Below are 19,969 nucleotides of genomic sequence, written 5' to 3' on the forward strand. Positions count from 1 at the left end.
ACCTTTCAGTCTTTACCCCAATGAAAATTAATTTAATAGCTTGGGCCTTTTCCATACCGTAGTCTCCTGAGGCCTGGAATGCTCCTGTCACTATTCCTGAATTCTTTCCAATGCGTCTACATCCTTTTTGAGGTAACACACCCAAAACTGCTCGCCGTTGACCCCGGTGTCTCGCCGTTGACCTGGTGTCTCGCCGTTGACCCTGGTGTCTCGCCGTTGACCCTGGTGTCTCGCCGTTGACCCCGGTGTCTCGCCGTTGACCCCGGTGTCTCGCCGTTGACCCTGGTGTCTCGCCGTTGACCCTGGTGTCTCACCGTTGACCCCGGTGTCTCACCGTTGACCCCGGTGTCTCGCCGTTGACCCTGGTGTCTCGCCGTTGACCCTGGTGTCTCGCCGTTGACCCCGCTGTCTCGCCGTTGACCCCGGTGTCTCGCCGTTGACCCCGGTGTCTCGCCGTTGACCTGGTGTCTCGCCGTTGACCCCGGTGTCTCGCCGTTGACCCCGGTGTCTCGCCGTTGACCCCGGTGTCTCGCCGTTGACCCCGGTGTCTCGCCGTTGACCTGGTGTCTCACCATTGACCTGCACACCGCTGGTGAAACTTGTTCCTCTCTGTATTATCATACCATTACCCACGTTAGAATCTGTTTGCTATATCATAGCTCATCTACATAATTATCCAAATCTCTCAGTTTTTTATCATCAGAAAATTTAGTAACCCTAAAGAGTTGGTAACCAGAGGACGCAGATTTAAGGCGATTGGAAAAACAACCAGAGGCGACATGAGGAAGTATTTTTTTGCTCAGCGAGTTGTTGTGATCTGGAACGCGCTGCCTGAAAGGGCGGTGGGAGCTGATTCACTAATAACTATCAAAAGAGAATTGGATAAATCCTTGAAGGGGAAAAAAATTGCAGGGCTATGGGGAAAGAGCAGGGGAGTGGGACTAATTGGAGAGCTCCACCAAAGAGCCGGCACAGGCACGATGGGCTGAATGGCCTCCTGTGCTGTATCGTTTTATGATTCTAACCCTGTTCTACATCATTCACAAATATTAAAAATAACAGGGGGCCCAGGACAGGTTCCTGTGGTTGTCTTTCCCCAGGAAGATTATTTTCCATTTTCACCACTCTCTATTTTCCATTGCTGAGTCAGTTCTGAGTCCATCAGACAATTTGTCATCTACTCCAGGAGCCTTAACCTTCCCTGCCACCCACACAAGGAACTTCGTCAAATGGAGTTTGAAAATCTAACTAAACTCCATCTGGTCGATTGCCCTCCGCCACTAGCTTAGCTGCCAGGAAGGTACGGCCTACATTGTATCTGAGGTGATGCTGACTGCTCCCAGTGATACTGTTTCAGGTCTGTCTTCGATATTCGATGAGGTACAGTGGTGCTGGTCACGTTGAGGAGTGTGCCCATACCGCCCAATATCTGATGATACGATGATATAACCCTCGGGTGGAATAATCGATCCCCTGGCCCCTGTGATCTCTCGCACATACCCTCACTTGCACATCTCCAGCCTTTCCGAAGGTAGACTCATCCCACGGCATTGCGGGAAGAAGCCTCTGCTTCTCCCTCAGCGACTGCTCAACTCTGAGCAATGCTCCCCTCCCACTGCAAGAGGGGGCCGCACCGATTGTTTTACAGCCGGTGGCTGCAGGTCTCATTAGACTCCTGAATAGACTGTGAGGGTGAGCAGTGGCTCCTGCCAAATTCACAGCTATACATTCTCAGCTGTCTGAGAATTGCAGACAAAAAAATAAGACTGGCATCCGTGTCGGTGTAATAATACTCCGAGATTTGGGGTAAAATCTATTTCTAATCTGCTTCTCGATCTGTAAATGTTACAGCAAACTGCACCATGATTAAAAATACTGGAGCTAACAGTGGCTGAATTTTGTGCATTTTTTCGCATCCTGAAGGTGTTTCTTCCAGTAGCTCCTGCAGGATGTAGTTGGAGTTTATTTCATTCTTTGACATCATGAGGATTACCATGTGTAAAATATCCCTGTTAAATATTTTTAAGTATTAAGGATACAAGCCCTCCCACAGAGGCCTTTCATATCTTGTTAAATGTACTTATGGGATTACGTACAATGTGACCGTCAACAGTTCTGTTCTCTGAACTGCTTTTGGAAGCTTTAACATGAGCTTGTGTTCATAGTGAAATGAGCATTTACAATTTACATTTCATTCCTGAGCTTGGGGGCTAATTCGGAGTTATCATCTCTTTCAGCCCACCACTCGCTCCAGTTTCCAGCCCACGATAGTTCCTTCTCCCAAACAAGCCCTTCCCCATCCCTCAGCATGGAGAGTATTTCTGGGAATTCTGCAAAGTCTACTCCAGAACTGCACAGAAGGTTTGAAACTGAGGCAGCAGACAACAGTCCACCAGTGGCCAGCGGGAGCCCAGCAGCAGACAGCAGTCCACCAGCAGCCGGCGGGAGCCCAGCAACAGCCGACAACAGTCCACCAGCAGCCGGCGGGAGCCCAGCAACAGCCGACAACAGTCCACCAGCAGCCGGCAGGAGCCCAGCAACAGCCGACAACAGTCCACCAGCAGCCAGCGGGAGCCCAGCAACAGCCGACAACAGTCCACCAGCAGCCGGCGGGAGCCCAGCAACAGCCGACAACAGTCCACCAGCGGCCAGCGGGAGCCCAGCAGCAGCAGACAACAGTCCACCAGCAGCTGGTGGGAGCCCAGCAGCAGCAGACAACAGTCCACCAGCAGCTGGTGGGAGCCCAGCAACAGCAGACAACAGTCCACCAGCAGCTGGTGGGAGCCCAGCAGCAGCAGACAACAGTTCACCAGCAGCCAGCGGGAGCCCAGCAGACAACAGTCCACCAGCAGCCAGTGGGAGCCCAGCAGCAGCAGACGACAACAGTCCACCAGCAGCCGGCGGGAGCCCAGCAGCAGCAGACAACAGTCCACCAGCAGCCGGCGGGAGCCCAGCAGCAGTAGACAACAGTCCACCAGCAGCCATTGAGAATACCACGCCAGCCAGTGAGAGTCCCCTTTCAGTGAGCGAGAGTCCTACACCATCCAGCCATCACCGACCTCCACCGAAACCTCCAACCAGCCGTAGCCCTATGTTACCTGCTCATCCATCCCCTGAATCAAACAGACTTAGACACTCCTGCACTGATCTGCAGCCCAAGGTAGGTTATCAAATCATAGAAATTTACGGCACAGAAGGAGGCCATTCGACCCATTGTGTCTGTGCCGGACGAAAAAGAGTTTCCAGCTCTTGGTCTGTAGTCTTGTACGTCATAGAGTCATAGAGTTATACAGCACAGAAAGAGGCCCTTCGGCCCATCGTGTCCGCGCCGGCCATCAGGCCCTGTCTAATCTAATCCCATTTTCCAGCATTTGGTCCGTAGCCTTGTATGCTATGGCATTTCAAGTGCTCATCCAAATGCTTCTTGAATGTTGTGAGGGTTCCTGCCTCTACCACCCTTTCAGGCAGTGAGTTCCAGATTCCAACCACCCTCTGGGTGAAAAAGTTCTTCCTCAAATCCCCTCTAAACCTCCTGCCCCTTACCTTGAATCTATGCCCCCTTGTTATTGACCCCTGTACTAAGGGAAAAAGTTCCTTTCCATCTACCCTATCTATGCCCCTCATAATTTTGTACACCTCAATCAGGTCCCCCCTCAGCCTTCTCTGCTCCAAGGAATACAACCCCAGCCTGTCCAGTCTTTCTTCATAGCTGAAGCGCCCCAGCCCAGGTAACATCCTGGTAAATCTCCTCTGCACCCTCTCCAAAGCAATCACATCCTTCCTATAGTGGCGACCAGAACTGCACACAGTATTCCAGCTGTGGCCTAACCAGCGTTTTGTACAGCTCCATCATAACCTCCCTGCTTTTGTATTCTATGCCTCGGCTACTGAAGGCAAGTATCCCATATGCCTTTTTAACCACCTTATCCACCTGTTCTGCTGCCTTCAGGGATCTATGTACATGCACACCAAGGTCCCTCTGATCCTCTGTCTTTCCTAGGGTCTTACCATTCATTGTGTATTCCCTTGCCTTGTTAGTCCCTCCAAAATGCATCACCTCACACTTTTCAGGGTTAAATTCCATTTGCCACTGTTCCGCCCATCTGACCAACCCATCTATATCATCCTGCAGACTGAGGCTACCCTCCTCGCTATTTACCACCCCACCAATTTTCGTGTCATCTGCGAACTTACTGATCATACCTTTTACATTCACATCCAAATCATTAATGTAGACCACAAGGACCCAGCACCGATCCCTGCGGTACCCCACTGGACACAGGCTTCCAGTCACAAAAACAATCTTCCACCATCACCCTCTGCCTTCTGCCACTAAGCCAGTTTTGGATCCAATGTGCCAAGGCACCCTGGATCCCATGGGCTCTTACCTTCTTGACCAGTCTCCTATGCGGGACTTTATCGAAAGCCTTACTGAAATCCATGTATACCACATCCACTGCACTACCCTCATCCACACACCTAGTCACCCCCTCGAAAAATTCAATCAAATTGGTCAGACATGATCTTCCCTTGACAAAGCCATGCTGGCTATCCCTAATTAATCCTTGCCTCTCCAAGTGGAGACTAATTCTGTCCCTCAGAATTTTTTCCAATAATTTCCCTACCACTGATGTTAGGCTCACTGGCCTATAATTCCCTGGTTTATCCCTACTACCCTTCTTGAATAATGGTACTACGTTAGCTGTTCTCCAGTCCTCTGGCACATCCCCTGTGGCCAGAGAGGTTCTGAAAATTTGTGTCAGAGCCCCTGCAATCTCCTCCTTTGCCTCACATAGTAGCCTGCGATACATCTCGTCCGGGCCTGGGGATTTATCCACTTTTAAGCCTGCTAAAACCGCTAGTACCTCCTCCCTCTCGATGCTAATATGTTCACGTATATCACAGTCCCCCTGCCCGATTTCTATGTCTACATCGTCCTTCTCCATAGTGAACACAGATGCAAAAAATTCATTTAAAACCCCACCTACATCTTCTGGCTCCACACACAGATTGCCACTTTGGTCCCTAATGGGCCCTACTCTTTCCCTAGTTATCCTCTTGCCCTTAATTATACTTATAAAACACCTTAGGATTTTCCTTTATTTTGCTCGCCAGTGTTATTTCATGGCCCCTCCTCGCTCTCCTAATTTCTTTTTTAAGTATCCCTCTGTACTTTTTATACTCCTCTAGGGCTTCCTCAGTCTTTTGTCCTTTGTATCTGCCAAAAGCCCTCCTTTTTTTCCTAATCCATTCTCGTATATCCCTTGACATCCAAGGTTCCCTGGGCTTGTTGGTCCCACCCTTGACCTTTATGGGAACATGTTGCCATTGCACTCTCTCAATTTCCTTTTTGAAAGACTCCCATTGCGCCGATGTGGATTTCCTACAAGTAGCTGATCCCAGTCCACTTTGGCCGGATCCTGCCTTATCATATTAAAATCGGCCTTCCCCCAATTTAGAACCTTTATTTCCGGTCCATCTCTGTCCTTTTCCATGACCACCTTAAATCTCACTGAATTATGGTCACTGTCACCAAAGTGCTCACCTACTGACACTTCCACCACTTGCCCGGCCACATTCCCTAGAATTAGGTCCAGTACCGCCCCCTCTTTTGTAGGACGTTCTACATGCTGGCTCAAAAAGCTCTCCTGGATGCACTTTAAGAATTCTGCACCCTCTAAGCCTTTCACACTCTGACTATCCCAGTTAATATTGGGGAAGTTGAAATCCCCCACTATTATTACCCTATTATTTGCACATTTCTCTGAGATTTGCCTACATATCTGTTCCTCTATCTCCCCCTGACTGTTTGGGGGCCTATAGTACACTCGCAGCAAAGTGCTTGCCCCCTTTTTGTTTTTAAGTTCTACCCATATGGCCTCATTAGAGGAACCTGTTAATATGTCATCCCTCCTTACAGCAGTAATTGACTCCTTAATTAATATTGCGACACCCCCTCTTTTACCCCCCCCCCGTCTCGCCTGAAGATTCTATACCCCAGAATATTGAGCTGCCAGTCTTGCCCCTCCCTCAACCATGTCTCCGTGATAGCAACAATATCATACTCCCATGTGTTCATCAGCACCTTCAGTTCATCCACCTTATTCGCAAGACTCCTTGCATTAAAATAAATGCCATCCAGCCTTGCCCTACTCCCTTGTGCCGTTACATATTTGCTCTGCCTTCCAAGCTGACTTGTTTTTTTCCTCTATATTTGGCTGTACATCACCCCCTACTATAGCTCCACTCTGTATCCCATCCCCCTGCCAAGTTGGTTTAAACCCCCCCCCCCCCCCCCAAACAGTGCTAGCAAACCTCCCCGCAAGGATATTTGTCCCGTTCTGGTTCAGGTGCAACCCGTCCGACTTGTACAAGTCCCACCTTCCCCAAAAGCAGACCCAGTGATCCAGGAAACTAAAGCCCTCCCTCCTGCACCAACTCTTTAGCCACGCATTCATCTGCTCTATCCTCCTATTCCTATACTCACTAGCACGTGGCACCGGGAGTAATCCAGAGATTACAACCTTTGAGGTCCTGCTCTTTAATCTGCTACCTAGCTCCCTAAATTCTTGCTGCAGGCCCTCATCCCTCTTCCTACCCATGTTGTTGGTCCCAGTGTGAACCACGACCTCTGACTGTTCACCCTCCCCCTTCAGAATGCCCTGCAGCCATTCAGTGACATCCTTGACCCTGGCACCAGGGAGGCAACAAACCATCCTGGAGTCACGTCCACGGCCACAGAAACGCCTATCTGTTCCCCTTATGATAGAATCCCCTACCACTATTGCTCTCCCACTCTTTTTCCTCCCTTCCTGAGCAGCAGAAGCACCCCTGGTGCCAGGAAGTTGGCTGCTGCTGCCTTCCCCTGGTGAGTCATCCCCCTCAACGGTATTCAAATCGGTATACCTGTTTGAGAGGGGGACGGTTACGGCTCTTCAAGTGCATTTCCAAGTACTTTTTAAATGTGATGAGGGTTTCTGCCTCTACCCCCCTTTCAGGCAGTGAGTTCCAGACCCCCACCACCCTCTGGGTGAAAAAAGTTCTGCTCAACTCCCCTCTAAACCTCCGACCAATTACTTTCAATCTATGCCCCCTGGTTATTGACCTCCCTGCTAAGGGAAATAGGTCCTTCCTATCCACTCTATCTAGGCCCCTCATAATTTTATACACCTCAATCAAATCTCCCCTCAGCCTCCTCTGTTCCAAAGAAAACAACCCCAGCCTATCCAATCTTTCCTCATAGCTAAAATTCCCCAGCCCAGGCAACATCCTCGTAAATCTCCTCTGCACCCTCTCTAGTGCAATCACATCCTTCCTGTGATGTGACCAGAACTGCATGCAGTACTCTAGCTGTGGCCTAACTAGTGTTTTATACAGTTCAAGCATAACCTCCCTGCTCTTATATTCTGTGCCTCGGCTAATAAAGGCAAGTATTCCGTATGCCGCCTTAACCACCTTATCTACCTGGCCTGCTACCTTCAGGGATCTGTGGACATGCACTCCAAGGTCCCTCTGTTCCTGTACACTTCTCAGTATCCTACCATTTATTGTGTATTCCTTGTTAGCCCTCCCCAAATGTATTACCTCATACTTCTCCAGATTGAATTCCATTTGCCACTTTTTTTGCCCACCTGACCTGTCCATTGCATCCGGGAAGGGGCCAAACACCTCGAGTCTTTTCGCTGGGAGCAAGCGGAAGCCAAGCGCAAGGAGCGCACGTCAACCCAAGCACCCCACCCACCCGCCCCTTCAACCACCGTCTGCCCCACCTGTGACAGAGACTGTAGGTCCTGCATTGGACTCATCGATCACCTGCGAACTCATTTTTAATGTGGAAGCAAGTCATCCTCGGTTCCGAGGGACTGCCTAAGAAGAAGGATATCTTCCTGCAGTCTGCAGTTTTCCCCCTCACTATCAACCACACGGCCAATTTTTGTATCATCTGCAAATTTCTTTATCATGCCCCCTACATTTAAGTCTAAACCATTAATATATACCACATAAAGTAAGGGACCGAGTACTGAGCCCTGTGGAACCCCACTGGAAACAACCTTCCAGTCGCAAAAACTCCCCTCAACCGTCACCCTCTGCTTCCTGCCACTGAGCCAATTTTGGATCCACTTTGCCACTTTCCCTTGGATCCCATGGGCTTTTACTTTTTTGATCAGTCTGCCATGTGGGACCTTGTCAAAAGCCTTGCTAAAGTCCATGTAGACTACATCAAACGCACTGCCCTCATCGACCCTCCTTGTTACCTCCTCAAAGAATTCAATCAAGTTAGTCAGACACAACCTTCCCTTAATAAATCCATGCTGACTGTCCTTGATTAATCTTTGCCTTTCTAAATGACGATTAATACTGTCCCTCAGAATTTTTTCCAACAATTTGCCCACAAGTTAGGCTGACTGGCCTGTAATTACTCGGTCTATCCCTTTCTCACTTTTTGAACAACGGTGTTGGATAATACAAGGCAGCACCTTCTGTCGGGGCAGAAGTCACCAGGAAGGTCAGAGCCTGTTCCTCTTGGAGCAGTGTATAGTGGGTTCCTGTGTGTGAGGCAGCTATCAGAAGTAGGTTATTTATTTACAGTGTGATGCTCTGGGGCCACAGCACCAATCCTGTGGCAGCTCCATATGTCGCTGCCCGCCAGTCCGAGAATTCTCATCACCTGTGCCTGCCTCCAATTCAGCCACCTCAGTTTTAGCTAGCATTCTTGTGAAGCATGTCTTGGTCGAACAGCTCGGGAGGACAGACGCTTCAATGTCTGTATACTTGGAGCTGTTCTCGGTATCTCACCACCAGTTCCTCTGCTACCTTTCCACACATCTTGTATGTGCAGGCTGAAGAAATGAAGAAGGTAGTTAGGATTCTTTTTATAGGTATGCCCCTCCTCATTCTTTGAAAGAAACTGGACCTCCCTGTGTAAAGTTCTCGTCCAGCCATTCCTCGATTCCCTGTATGGCTTTGCTAGTACTGACTGGAAGTAGCAAGTTTACTTTGTGTGTATCACTTTGGGTTATGGTCAGAACAAAGTCTGCGGAGCCAGAATGTGAGCTTTGTTTCCTCCTGTGTGAGGTAGTATCTGGTTTGTGTACACACTGTGAGCTTCCACCTCGGAGCTGCAAGTGTCCCTCCCACACATCCCTCCCACTATCTCTGTTCAAGAAATTAAATTCTGTTTTTTTTTGCAGTCTTCTTGCAAAGAAAATCCGTTCAATAGAAAATCCACTCCGGCTGGGCTAGCTGCCCCACTCAGACCGCGCAAAGGCCCAAAGCCAGCTCGCCCGCCAGCACCTGGCCATGGATTCCCATTGATTAAACGCAAGGTAGGTGCAAGACGTTCAACCTCCTGGTGCCACTGAACCTTTTCCTTCAATTCTTGCAGTGAAACCTCCCTCGAACATGAAGAATCACTGACTCTGCTTCAGTTCTTGCTCGTACAGTTCGACCCACGCTCGTTCTGTGTCTTGTACTCTCCTTGCAATGCTTTGTGCACAGTGTACTAACGTTGATGAACAGCACGGAAACGTGAGCATTTCAAAATTGTTTTGTTTTCCCTTCATTGTTTCTCGTAGGCCACTCACCCCCCAGAGACTCGTCAGCCAGTCCACGACAGGCCAAGTTGAACACAGCTTCATAGCCACTGTGCACTCGGTGTCAGCCGTGGCTCGGGGGTAACTCTCGCCTCTGAATCAGAAGGTTGTGGGTTCAAGCACAGAAACCTAGGCAATCCAGTGCAGTGCCGAGGGAGCACCGAGGGAGTACCGAGGGAATGCTGGGGGAGTGCTGAGGGTGAGGGAGTGCTGGGGGAGCGCCGAGGGAGTGCTGAGGGTGAGGGAGTGCTGAGGGAGCACTGAGGGTGAGGGAGTGCTGAGGGAGTACTGAGGGTGAGGGAGTGCTGAGAGAGCACCGAGGGTGAGGGAGTGCTGAGGGTGAGGGAGCACTGAAGAAGTGCTGAGGGTGAGGGAGCGCTGAGGGTGAGGGAGCGCTGAGGGAGTACTGAGGGTGAGGGAGCACTGAGGGTGAGGGAGCGCTGAGGGTGAGGGAGCGCTGAGGTTGAGGGAGTACTGAGGGTGAGGGAGTGCTGAGGGAGCACTGAGGGTGAGGGAGTACTGAGGGTGAGGGAGCGCTGAGGGTGAGGGAGTGCTGAGGGTGAGGGAGTGCTGAGGGTGAGGGAGCGCTGAGGTTGAGGGAGTACTGAGGGTGAGGGAGTGCTGAGGGAGCACTGAGGGTGAGGGAGTACTGAGGGAGTACTGAGGGTGAGGGAGCGCTGAGGGTGAGGGAGCGCTGAGGTTGAGGGAGTACTGAGGGTGAGGGAGTGCTGAGGGAGCACTGAGGGTGAGGGAGCGCTGAGGGAGTACTGAGGGTGAGGGAGCGCTGAGGGTGAGGGAGCGCTGAGGGAGTACTGAGGGTGAGGGAGCGCCGAGGGAATACTGAGGGAGCGCTGAGGGAGTACTGCACTGTCAAATGAGACACCTCAGGTGGACGTTAAAGATCCCGCGGCACTATTTCGAAGAAGAGAAGGAGAGTTCTCCCCGGTGTCCTGGGCCAATATTTATCCCTCAATCAACATCACTAAAAAACAGATTATCTGGTCATTATCACATTGCTGTTTGTGGGAGCTTGCTGTGCACAATTTGTCTATCGCGTTTCCTACACCCACTCACTCACTGCCCTGTGTGTGTGTCCTGTTATCACACTCACTCACTGACTGCCCTGTCTGTGTGTCCTGTTATCACACTCACTCACTGCCCTGTCTGTGTGTCCTGTTATCACACTCACTCACTCACTGCCCTGTCTGTGTGTCCTGTTATCACACTCACTCAGACTGCCCTGTGTGTGTCCTGTTATCACACTCACTCACTCACTGCCCTGTGTGTGTGTCCTGTTATCACACTCACCCAGACTGCCCTGTGTCTGTGTCCTGTTATCACACTCACTCAGACTGCCCTGTGTGTGTCCTGTTATCACACTCACTCAGACTGCCCTGTCTGTGTGTCCTGTTATCACACTCACTCAGACTGCCCTGTCTGTGTGTCCTGTTATCACACTCACTGACTGCCCTGTGTGTGTGTCCTGTTATTACACTCACTCACTGACTGCCCTGTGTGTGTGTCCTGTTATCACACTCACTCAGACTGCCCTGTCTGTGTGTCCTGTTATCACACTCACTCAGACTGCCCTGTCTGTGTGTCTTGTTATCACACTCACTGACTGCCCGGTGTGTGTGTCCTGTTATCACACTCACTGTTGTGTATTTTGAATGTGTATTAGAATTGTCTCACATGGGATACCGTAGTGGTGATTTGCAATGCACGATGGGAAATGTAGTGCATTGAGTGAAGAAGCACATTGTAAATGAAATGGCTGTTAATTAAACTCTCCACCCCGGAGTCCTTCTTAATTGTTATATAGGTAAGGGTATAAAACCCCTTGAGACACAACAAAACTGGCGACGAGGACGACGGACTTGCGCATCACTTTGCACTGGAATCGGCGATGTTTAAAGTAAGAAGTGCCTGTCTTTTCTTAATGGCGCGCCCGCAGTTTAGTGCTGATGCAATCGCCTCGTAAAGGTGGCGGTTCGTGTGTTACACAAATAAGAAGGGGGAGAGTAACGATACAGTGAAACGAAGTGGAGGAAAAGGACTGTAAAAATTTTAAAAAAAGTGGAGGAAAAGGACTGTAAAGAAAAAAACAAAAATGACTATGCTAACCGGAGCGTTTGGACCATTTGATGAAACAGCAGAGCAATGGAGTGCTTATACAGAGCGTTTCGGATTTTTCGTGACTGCAAATGGCATTAAAGATGACGTGAAAGTGGCGACGTTCCTCAGTGTGATCGGAGCAAAAACATTTGGCTTGTTACGGAGTTTGATGCACCCAGATAAGCCCGGCGCTAAGACACATGATCAGATTGTGGAAGTTTTGGAAACACATTTCGCACCCAAGCCGCTGCTGATTGCCGAGAGGTTCAGGTTTCACAAACGAAACCAAGGGGAGGGTGAGTCCATAGCCGAATATGTTGCAGTGCTAAAGAAGCTAACTGAGCATTGTGAGTTTGGTGAAACTCTAAATGACACTGTCCGTGATAGGTTTGTGTGTGGATTAAGATGTGAAGCAACACAGAAGCGCTTGCTCACGACTGACAAACTGATGCTTAAATCAGCAGTGGAGCTCGCTGTGTCTATGGAGTTAGCAGCTAAAGATGTGCAGCTGTTGGGGGCTGCAACAAGAGTGCACAGGGTAGCAGCTACACTGGATAAGCATGCAAGGGGCGCCAGAGAGTGTTACAGATGTGGAAGGTCAGGTCATCAGCCATCTGACTGCTGGTGTAAAGACCTGACCTGTCGGAAATGTGAAAAGAAAGGACACATTGAACGTGTGTGTAAAGGGCAAAGCAAACAATCCTACACAGAGACACACAAAAACAAACAAGGAAACACATCCAACTGGTGTTCTAAAAAGCAAAACCTACACATGGTGAAACAAGAACAGGAAGACAGTGACACAGACTCTGATGGGGAGCTGAATCTCCACGTGTTAACGGTGAATGGAGGCTCATCAGGCTATGGAGTCACTCCACTACTAGAGGGCATACCGGTCAAAATGGAGCTGGATACAGGGGCCGCTGTCTCCTTGATTTCAGAGAAGCTATTCAAAGAAAAACTGAACCACCTATCACTGACGCCGGCCAAGCTCATCTTAAAGACCTACACTGGGGAAACAGTCCCAATGCTGGGTAAGACGGAGGTCAAGGTGGAGCTTAATGGACAAACCGTGATGCTGCCAGTTTACGTGGTCAAGGGTGACTATCCATCCCTGATGGGCAGGCCATGGTTGGAGAAAATTCATCTGGATTGGAAAAAAGTGAATGCGGTGTCATTCGAAGAGGCGGGGCTAGCGGCAGTGTTGACAAAGCATGCGGCTGTCTTTGACGGAGAATTGGGGAGTATGAAGGGGATTACGGTCAAACTCAAAGTGAAGCCTGACAGCCAGCCACGATTCCTGAAGGCCAGGAACGTTCCCTACGCCCTCAGACCAAAGGTGGAGGTTGACCTGGAGCGTCTGGTCAAGATAGGGGTCCTGGTGCCGGTTTCGCACAGTGAGTGGGCCACGCCCGTGGTACCAGTGATGAAGAGTGACGGCGCGGTTCGCTTATGTGGAGATTTCAAAGTAACAGTGAATCCTGTGCTCTCAGCTGAACAGTACCCCCTCCCCATCATTGAAGATCTTTTCGCGGGTCTAGCAGGCGATCAGAAGTTTAGCAAGATTGATCTTTGCCAAGCCTACTTGCAGATGCATGTAGAAGAGGACTCACAGAAGTACCTCACCATCACCACCCACAAGGGCCTCTACAGGTACTGCCGCCTACCCTCTGGTATAACGTCAGCACCAGCATTGTTTCAGCGGGCTATGGACCAGATCTTAAGCGGCATTCCAGGGGTACAATGTTATCTCGACGATATCCTTGTCACAGGAAAGGACGACAACGAGCATCTGCAGAACCTGACGAAGACACTGGGAAGACTTGAAGAATATGGCTTACACGTTCGCAAGGACAAATGCGAATTTTTCAAGCCATCAGTGGAGTACCTAGGCCATGTCATCGACGCGGACGGCCTACACACAGCACCGTCGAAAGTGAAAGCCATTGCCGACGCTCCTGCACCTACAAATGTCGGCCAGCTGCAGTCATTCTTAGGTCTCCTGAACTATTACGGAAAGTTTATTCCACAGCTGGCATCACTGTTGAAGCCATTACATGAGTTGCTGTGTCAGGGCAAGGCCTGGGCGTGGACGAAGGAGTGCGAAGCTGCATTCAAGAAAGCCAAAGCAGCTTTGACTGACCCCAGAGTGTTGACGCACTTTGACCCGTCGTTGCAGATTCAGCTGGCCTGTGACGCGTCGCCTTATGGCGTCGGCGCGGTCGTGTCCCACATCTTTCCCTCAGGCGAAGAGAAGCCGATTGCATTCGCGTCAAGGTCCCTGAGCAAGGCGGAGGTGAAATACCCGCAGATCGAAAAAGAGGCTTTGGGCGTCATCTTTGGAATCAAAAAGTTCCATCACTACTTGTTCAGAAGGAACTTCACCTTGCTGACGGATCATCATCCTCTGACATCGATCTTTGGTCCACACACAGGAATACCCTCCCTGGCAGCGTGCAGGATGCAGCGCTGGGCGCTGATGTTAAACGCTCACAATTACAACATCAAATACCGGAGGTCAGCAGCACATGGCAATGCGGACGGATTGTCAAGACTTCCGCTGCCTGTGCCCTCTGAAGGCTGTGAGCAGAAGATTTTCTACTTTGACATGGTGAGCAATGCCCCTGTCACGGCCCGGCAGGTCAAGAAAGAGACCAGAGTGGACCCTACGCTATCCAAGGTGCTGGATCGGGTGATGCGAGGAGACGGATCACGGGTGTCAGACGCACCACCTGAGCTCCTACCTTACCTGTCAAGAGGGAAGGAGTTGTCTGTCACGTCAGGATGCCTCCTTTGGGGCATGCGAGTGATCATACCACCAAAGCTGCGGAAACATGTCCTCAACGAGCTGCACTCAGGACATTGTGGTATTGTCCGGATGAAGGAGCTGGCACGAAGCTACTTCTGGTGGCCCGGTCTGGATCATGAAATTGAAGTTGAAGCGAAATCATGCCCATCATGCGAGACAACCAGGGATACGCCAAGAGCAGCGCCACTGCATCCATGGGAATGGCTGGCGACACCATGGCAACGGATCCATCTGGACTTCGCGGGACCAGTGGAAGGAGCGATGTTCCTGGTCGCGGTGGACTCCCATTCCAAATGGCCGGAGATTGCAGTAATGCCCACTACCACTACGGAGAAAACCATCGAGACTCTGAGAGAGATGTTCGGGCGATTTGGCCTGCCGGAGCAGATCGTAACCGACAATGGAACACAGTTCACATCCCAGGAGATGGAGGAGTTCCTCAAGAGCAATGGAATCCAGCACACGTTCTCCGCGCCTTATCATCCATCCACGAATGGATTGGCGGAGAGATTTGTCAGAACGCTGAAACGCGCATTGAAAGCGGCAAGAAGTGATGCTCCTCTAAAGCAGCGCCTGAATGCTTTCTTGCTGAAATACCGAAATACGCCTCATGCTACGACTGGAGCATCTCCTGCTTACCTACTCATGGGAAGGCAGCTACGGACACACCTTGACCTGCTGAGGCCAACGTCCACAGAAGCAGTGGTGCACGCCAATCAGCAGGATCAAGTCAGCAGACGAGCTCAGAGGTCCAAAGAACGACACTTTGTGGTGGGGGGCAACGTTCTCATGCGTAACTACACCACCCCAGAGTGGTGGGTCCTGGCTACGGTCATTCAAAAGACGGGCCCCGTTTCATACCGTGTCCGCACCGGAGACGACCGAACATGGAGACGGCATGTAGACCAGTTACTGCCAAGACAGTCGCCACAGGTAACCCAAGAAACAGGATCAAGGACCTGCTGGGGGCTCCAGCAGGGACTGGTCGTCCGACCCTGAGACGGTGGCACCATCCACTCTTGTGCCATCGAGGGAGGAAGCCACGCCTACAGGGTCACGGGAGAGCCAGCCAGAGCCTGCTCCTGAGACCAGGCATTACCCCCAAAGAGAAAGGCAGCCCCCAGAGCGCCTTAGTTACAGTTAGTGCTAACCTGTGTGCATGGGGCAGAATAATCCCCAGGGTTAGCGGAGTGTAGAGACAGTCTACCCTCTCTTCCAAAGTTATAGTCATTTTCAGTTATTCTGTTTTGTGGACATTCTATTTTAAGGGGGAGGAAATATGTTGTGTATTTTGAATGTGTATTAGAATTGTCCCACATTGGATACCGTAGTGGTGATTTGCAATGCACTATGGGAAATGTAGTGCATTGAGTGAAGAAGCACATTGTAAATAAAATGGCCGTTAACTAAACTCTCCACCCCGGAGTCCTTCTTAATTGTTATATAGGTAAGGGTATAAAACCCCTTGAGACACAACACTCACTCACTGACTGCCCTGTGTGTGTGTCCTGTTATCACACTCACTCACTGATTGCCCTGTGTGTGTGTCCTGTTATCACACTCACTCACTGACTGCCCTGTGTGTGTGTCCTGTTATCACACTCACTCACTGACTGCCCTGTGTGTCCTGTTATCACACTCACTCACTGACTGCCCTGTGTGTCCCCTGTTATCACACTCACTCACTGACTGCCCTGTGTGTGTGTCCTGTTATCACACTCACTCACTGACTGCCCCGTGTGTCCTGTTATCACACTCACTCACTCACTGCCCTGTGTGTGTCCTGTTATCACACTCACTCACTGATTGCCCTGTGTGTGTGTCCTGTTATCACACTCACTCACTGACTGCCCTGTCTGTGTCCTGTTATCACACTCACTCACTGCCCTGTGTGTGTCCTGTTATCACACTCACTCACTGACTGCCCTGTGTGTGTGTCCTGTTATCACACTCACTCACTGACTGCCCTGTGTGTGTGTCCTGTTATCACACTCACTCACTGCCCTGTGTGTGTGTCCTGTTATCACACTCACTCACTCACTGCCCTGTGTGTGTGTCCTGTTATCACACTCACTCACTGACTGCCCTGTGTGTGTGTCCTGTTATCACACTCACTCACTGACTGCCCTGTGTGTGTGTCCTGTTATCACACTCACTCACTGACTGCCCTGTCTGTGTGTCCTGTTATCACACTCACTCACTGACTGCCCTGTGTGTGTGTCCTGTTATCACACTCACTCACTGACTGCCCTGTGTGTGTCCTGTTATCACACTCACTCACTGACTGTCCTGTGTGTTTCCTGTTATCACACTCACTCACTGACTGTCCTGTGTGTTTCCTGTTATCACACTCACTCACTCACTGCCCTGTGTGTGTGTCCTGTTATCACACTCACTCACTCACTGCCCTGTGTGTGTGTCCTGTTATCACACTCACTCACTGACTGCCCCGTGTGTGTGTCCTGTTATCACACTCACTCACTGACTGCCCTGTGTGTGTGTCCTGTTATCACACTCACTCACTGACTGCCCTGTGTGTGTCCTGTTATCACACTCACTCACTGACTGCCCTGTGTGTGTGTCCTGTTATCACACTCACTCACTGACTGCTGTGTGTGTGTGTCCTGTTATCACACTCACTCACTCACTGCCCTGTGTGTGTGTCCTGTTATCACACTCACTCACTGACTGCCCCGTGTGTGTGTCCTGTTATCACACTCACTCACTGACTGCCCTGTGTGTGTGCCCTGTTATCACACTCACTCACTCACTGCCCTGTGTGTGTCCTGTTATCACACTCACTCACTGATTGCCCTGTGTGTGTGTCCTGTTATCACACTCACTCACTGACTGCCCTGTGTGTGTGTCCTGTTATCACACTCACTCACTGACTGCCCTGTGTGTGTGTCCTGTTATCACACTCACTCACTGACTGCCCTGTGTGTGTGTCCTGTTATCACACTCACTCACTGACTGCCCTGTGTGTGTGTCCTGTTATCACACTCACTCACTGACTGCCCTGTGTGTGTCCTGTTATCACACTCACTCACTGACTGCCCTGTGTGCGTGTCCTGTTATCACACTCACTCACTGACTGCCCTGTGTGTGTGTCCTGTTATCACACTCACTCACTCACTGCCCTGTGTGTCCCCTGTTACCACACTCACTCACTCACTGCCCTGTGTGTGTCCTGTTATCACACTCACTCACTGATTGCCCTGTGTGTGTGTCCTGTTATCACACTCACTCACTGACTGCCCTGTGTGTGTGTCCTGTTATCATACTCACTCACTGACTGCCCTGTGTGTGCCCTGTTATCACACTCACTCACTGCCCTGTGTGTGTGTCCTGTTATCACACTCATTCACTGCCCTGTGTGTGTCCTGTTAGAACATAAGAACATATAAGAAATAGGAGCAGGAGTAGGCCAATCGGCCCCTCGAGCCTGCTCCGCCATTCAATAAGATCATGGCTGATCTGATCCTAACCGCCAATCCACTATCACAGAACCATCTCCTGAATCTAACAGAATTAGACACACGAAATAGGAGCAGGATCAGGCTACCCGGCCCCTGGGCCCGCTCCGCTACCCACAGGGCCATGACCGATCCGAACCTAGACTCATGTCCAAATTCCTGCCCGCTCCCCGTAACCCTTAATTCCCTTTACTTCTAGGAAACTGTCTATTTCTGTTTTAAATTTATGTAATGATGTAGCTTCTACAGCTTTTTGGGGCAGCATATTCCATGGACCTACCACCCTCTGAGTGAAGTAGTTCCTCCTCATCTCAGTTTTGAAAGAGCAGCCCCTTATTCTAAGACTATGCCCCCTAGTTCTAGTTTCACCCATCATCGGGAACATCTTCCCCGCATCCACCCGATCCAACCCCTTCACAATCTTATATGTTTCAATAAGATCGCCTCTCATTCTTCTGAACTCCAATGAGTAGAGTCCCAATCTACTCAACCTCTCCTCATATGTCCATCCCCTCATCCCCGGGATTAACCGAGTGAACCTTCTTTGTACTGACTCGAGAGCAATTATGTCCTTTCTTAAGTATGGACACCAAAACTGTACGCAGTATTCCAGGTGCGGTCTCACCAATACCTTGTACAACTGAAGCAATACCTCCCTATTTTTATATTCTATCCCCCTAGCAATGAAAGCCAACATTCCATTGGCCTTCTTAATCACTTGCTGCACCTGCATACTAACCTTTTGAGTTTCGTGCACCAGGACCCCCAGATCCCTTTGTACTTCAATACTTTCCAGTTTCTTGCCATTAAGATAATAACTTGCTCTACGATTTTTCCTGCCAAAGTGCATAACCTCACACTTTCCAGTATTGTATTCCATCTGCCAAATCTCTGCCCACTTACTTAGCCTGTCTATGTCCCCTTGCAGGTTTTTTATGTCCTCCTCACTCACTACTTTCCCTCCCATCTTAGTATCATCTGCAAACTTTGATATGTTACACTCGGTCCCCTCCTCCAAATCGTTAATATAAATTGTAAAGAGTTGGGGACCCAGCACTGACCCCTGCGGAACACCACTAGTTACTGATTGCCAGTCTGAGAATGAACCATTTATCCCAACTCTCTGCCTTCTGTTAGATAGCCAATCCTCTATCCATGCCAGAATATTACCCCCAATCCCGTGATTTTTTATCTTAAGCAATAATCTTTTGTGTGGCACCTTGTCAAATGCCTTTTGGAAGTCTAAATACACTACGTCCACTGGTTCCCCTTTATCCACCCTATACGTTACTTCCTCAAAGAACTCCAGCAAATTTGTCAAACATGACTTCCCCTTCATAAAACCATGCTGACTTTGTCCTATTAAATTATGATTATCCAAATGTCCTGTTACTGTCTCCTTAATAATGGACTCCAAAATTTTACCTACCACAGATGTTAGGCTAACCGGTCTATAGTTTCCAGCCTTCTGTCTACTGCCCTTTTTAAATAAGGGTGTTACATTAGCAGTTTTCCAGTCTGCCGGGACCTTTGCCGAGTCCAGGGAGTTTTGGAAAATTATTACCAATGCATCCACAATCCCTACCGCCACTTCCCTCAAGACCCTAGGATGTAAGCCATCAGGTCCAGGTGATTTATCCGCCTTGAGTCCCATTATTTTACCGAGTACCACTTCCTTAGTGATTTTGATCGTGTTTAGCTCCTCCCCCCCCCTTAGCCCCCTGTTTGTCCAGTGTTGGGATATTCTTAGTGTCTTCTACTGTAAAGACTGATATAAAATATTCATTCAGTGTTTTTGCCATCTCCATATTTCCCACCATTAATTTCCCAGTCCAACATTTACTTAGCCACCCTTTTTCTTTTTATATAACTATAAAAACTCTTACTATCTGTTTTTATATTTTTTGCTAATTTACTTTCATAATCTATCTTCCCTTTCTTAATCAATCTTTTTGTTATTTTTTGCTGTCTTTTAA

General features: G+C 49.8%; 1 protein-coding gene across 4 annotated transcripts in view; it reads left to right on the forward strand.

Moving 5' to 3' along the window:
* Nucleotides 1–19,969, forward strand: part of micall1a (MICAL-like 1a) — a 133,664-nt gene that overhangs the window by 65,376 nt on the left and 48,319 nt on the right. For all 4 annotated transcript variants that reach the window (XM_085969421.1, XM_085969422.1, XM_085969423.1 and 1 more), the window contains 2 exons: nucleotides 2,238–3,160; nucleotides 9,192–9,326. In XM_085969421.1, the coding sequence (XP_085825547.1) occupies nucleotides 2,238–3,160; nucleotides 9,192–9,326 (1,058 nt within the window). The remainder of the gene's footprint in view (nucleotides 1–2,237; nucleotides 3,161–9,191; nucleotides 9,327–19,969) is intronic.

The sequence above is a fragment of the Somniosus microcephalus genome, chromosome 28 (assembly GCF_052327205.1).
Source record: "Somniosus microcephalus isolate GS21.2 chromosome 28, FLI_Smic_1.0, whole genome shotgun sequence".
In the NCBI taxonomy this organism is placed as follows: domain Eukaryota; kingdom Metazoa; phylum Chordata; class Chondrichthyes; order Squaliformes; family Somniosidae; genus Somniosus; species Somniosus microcephalus.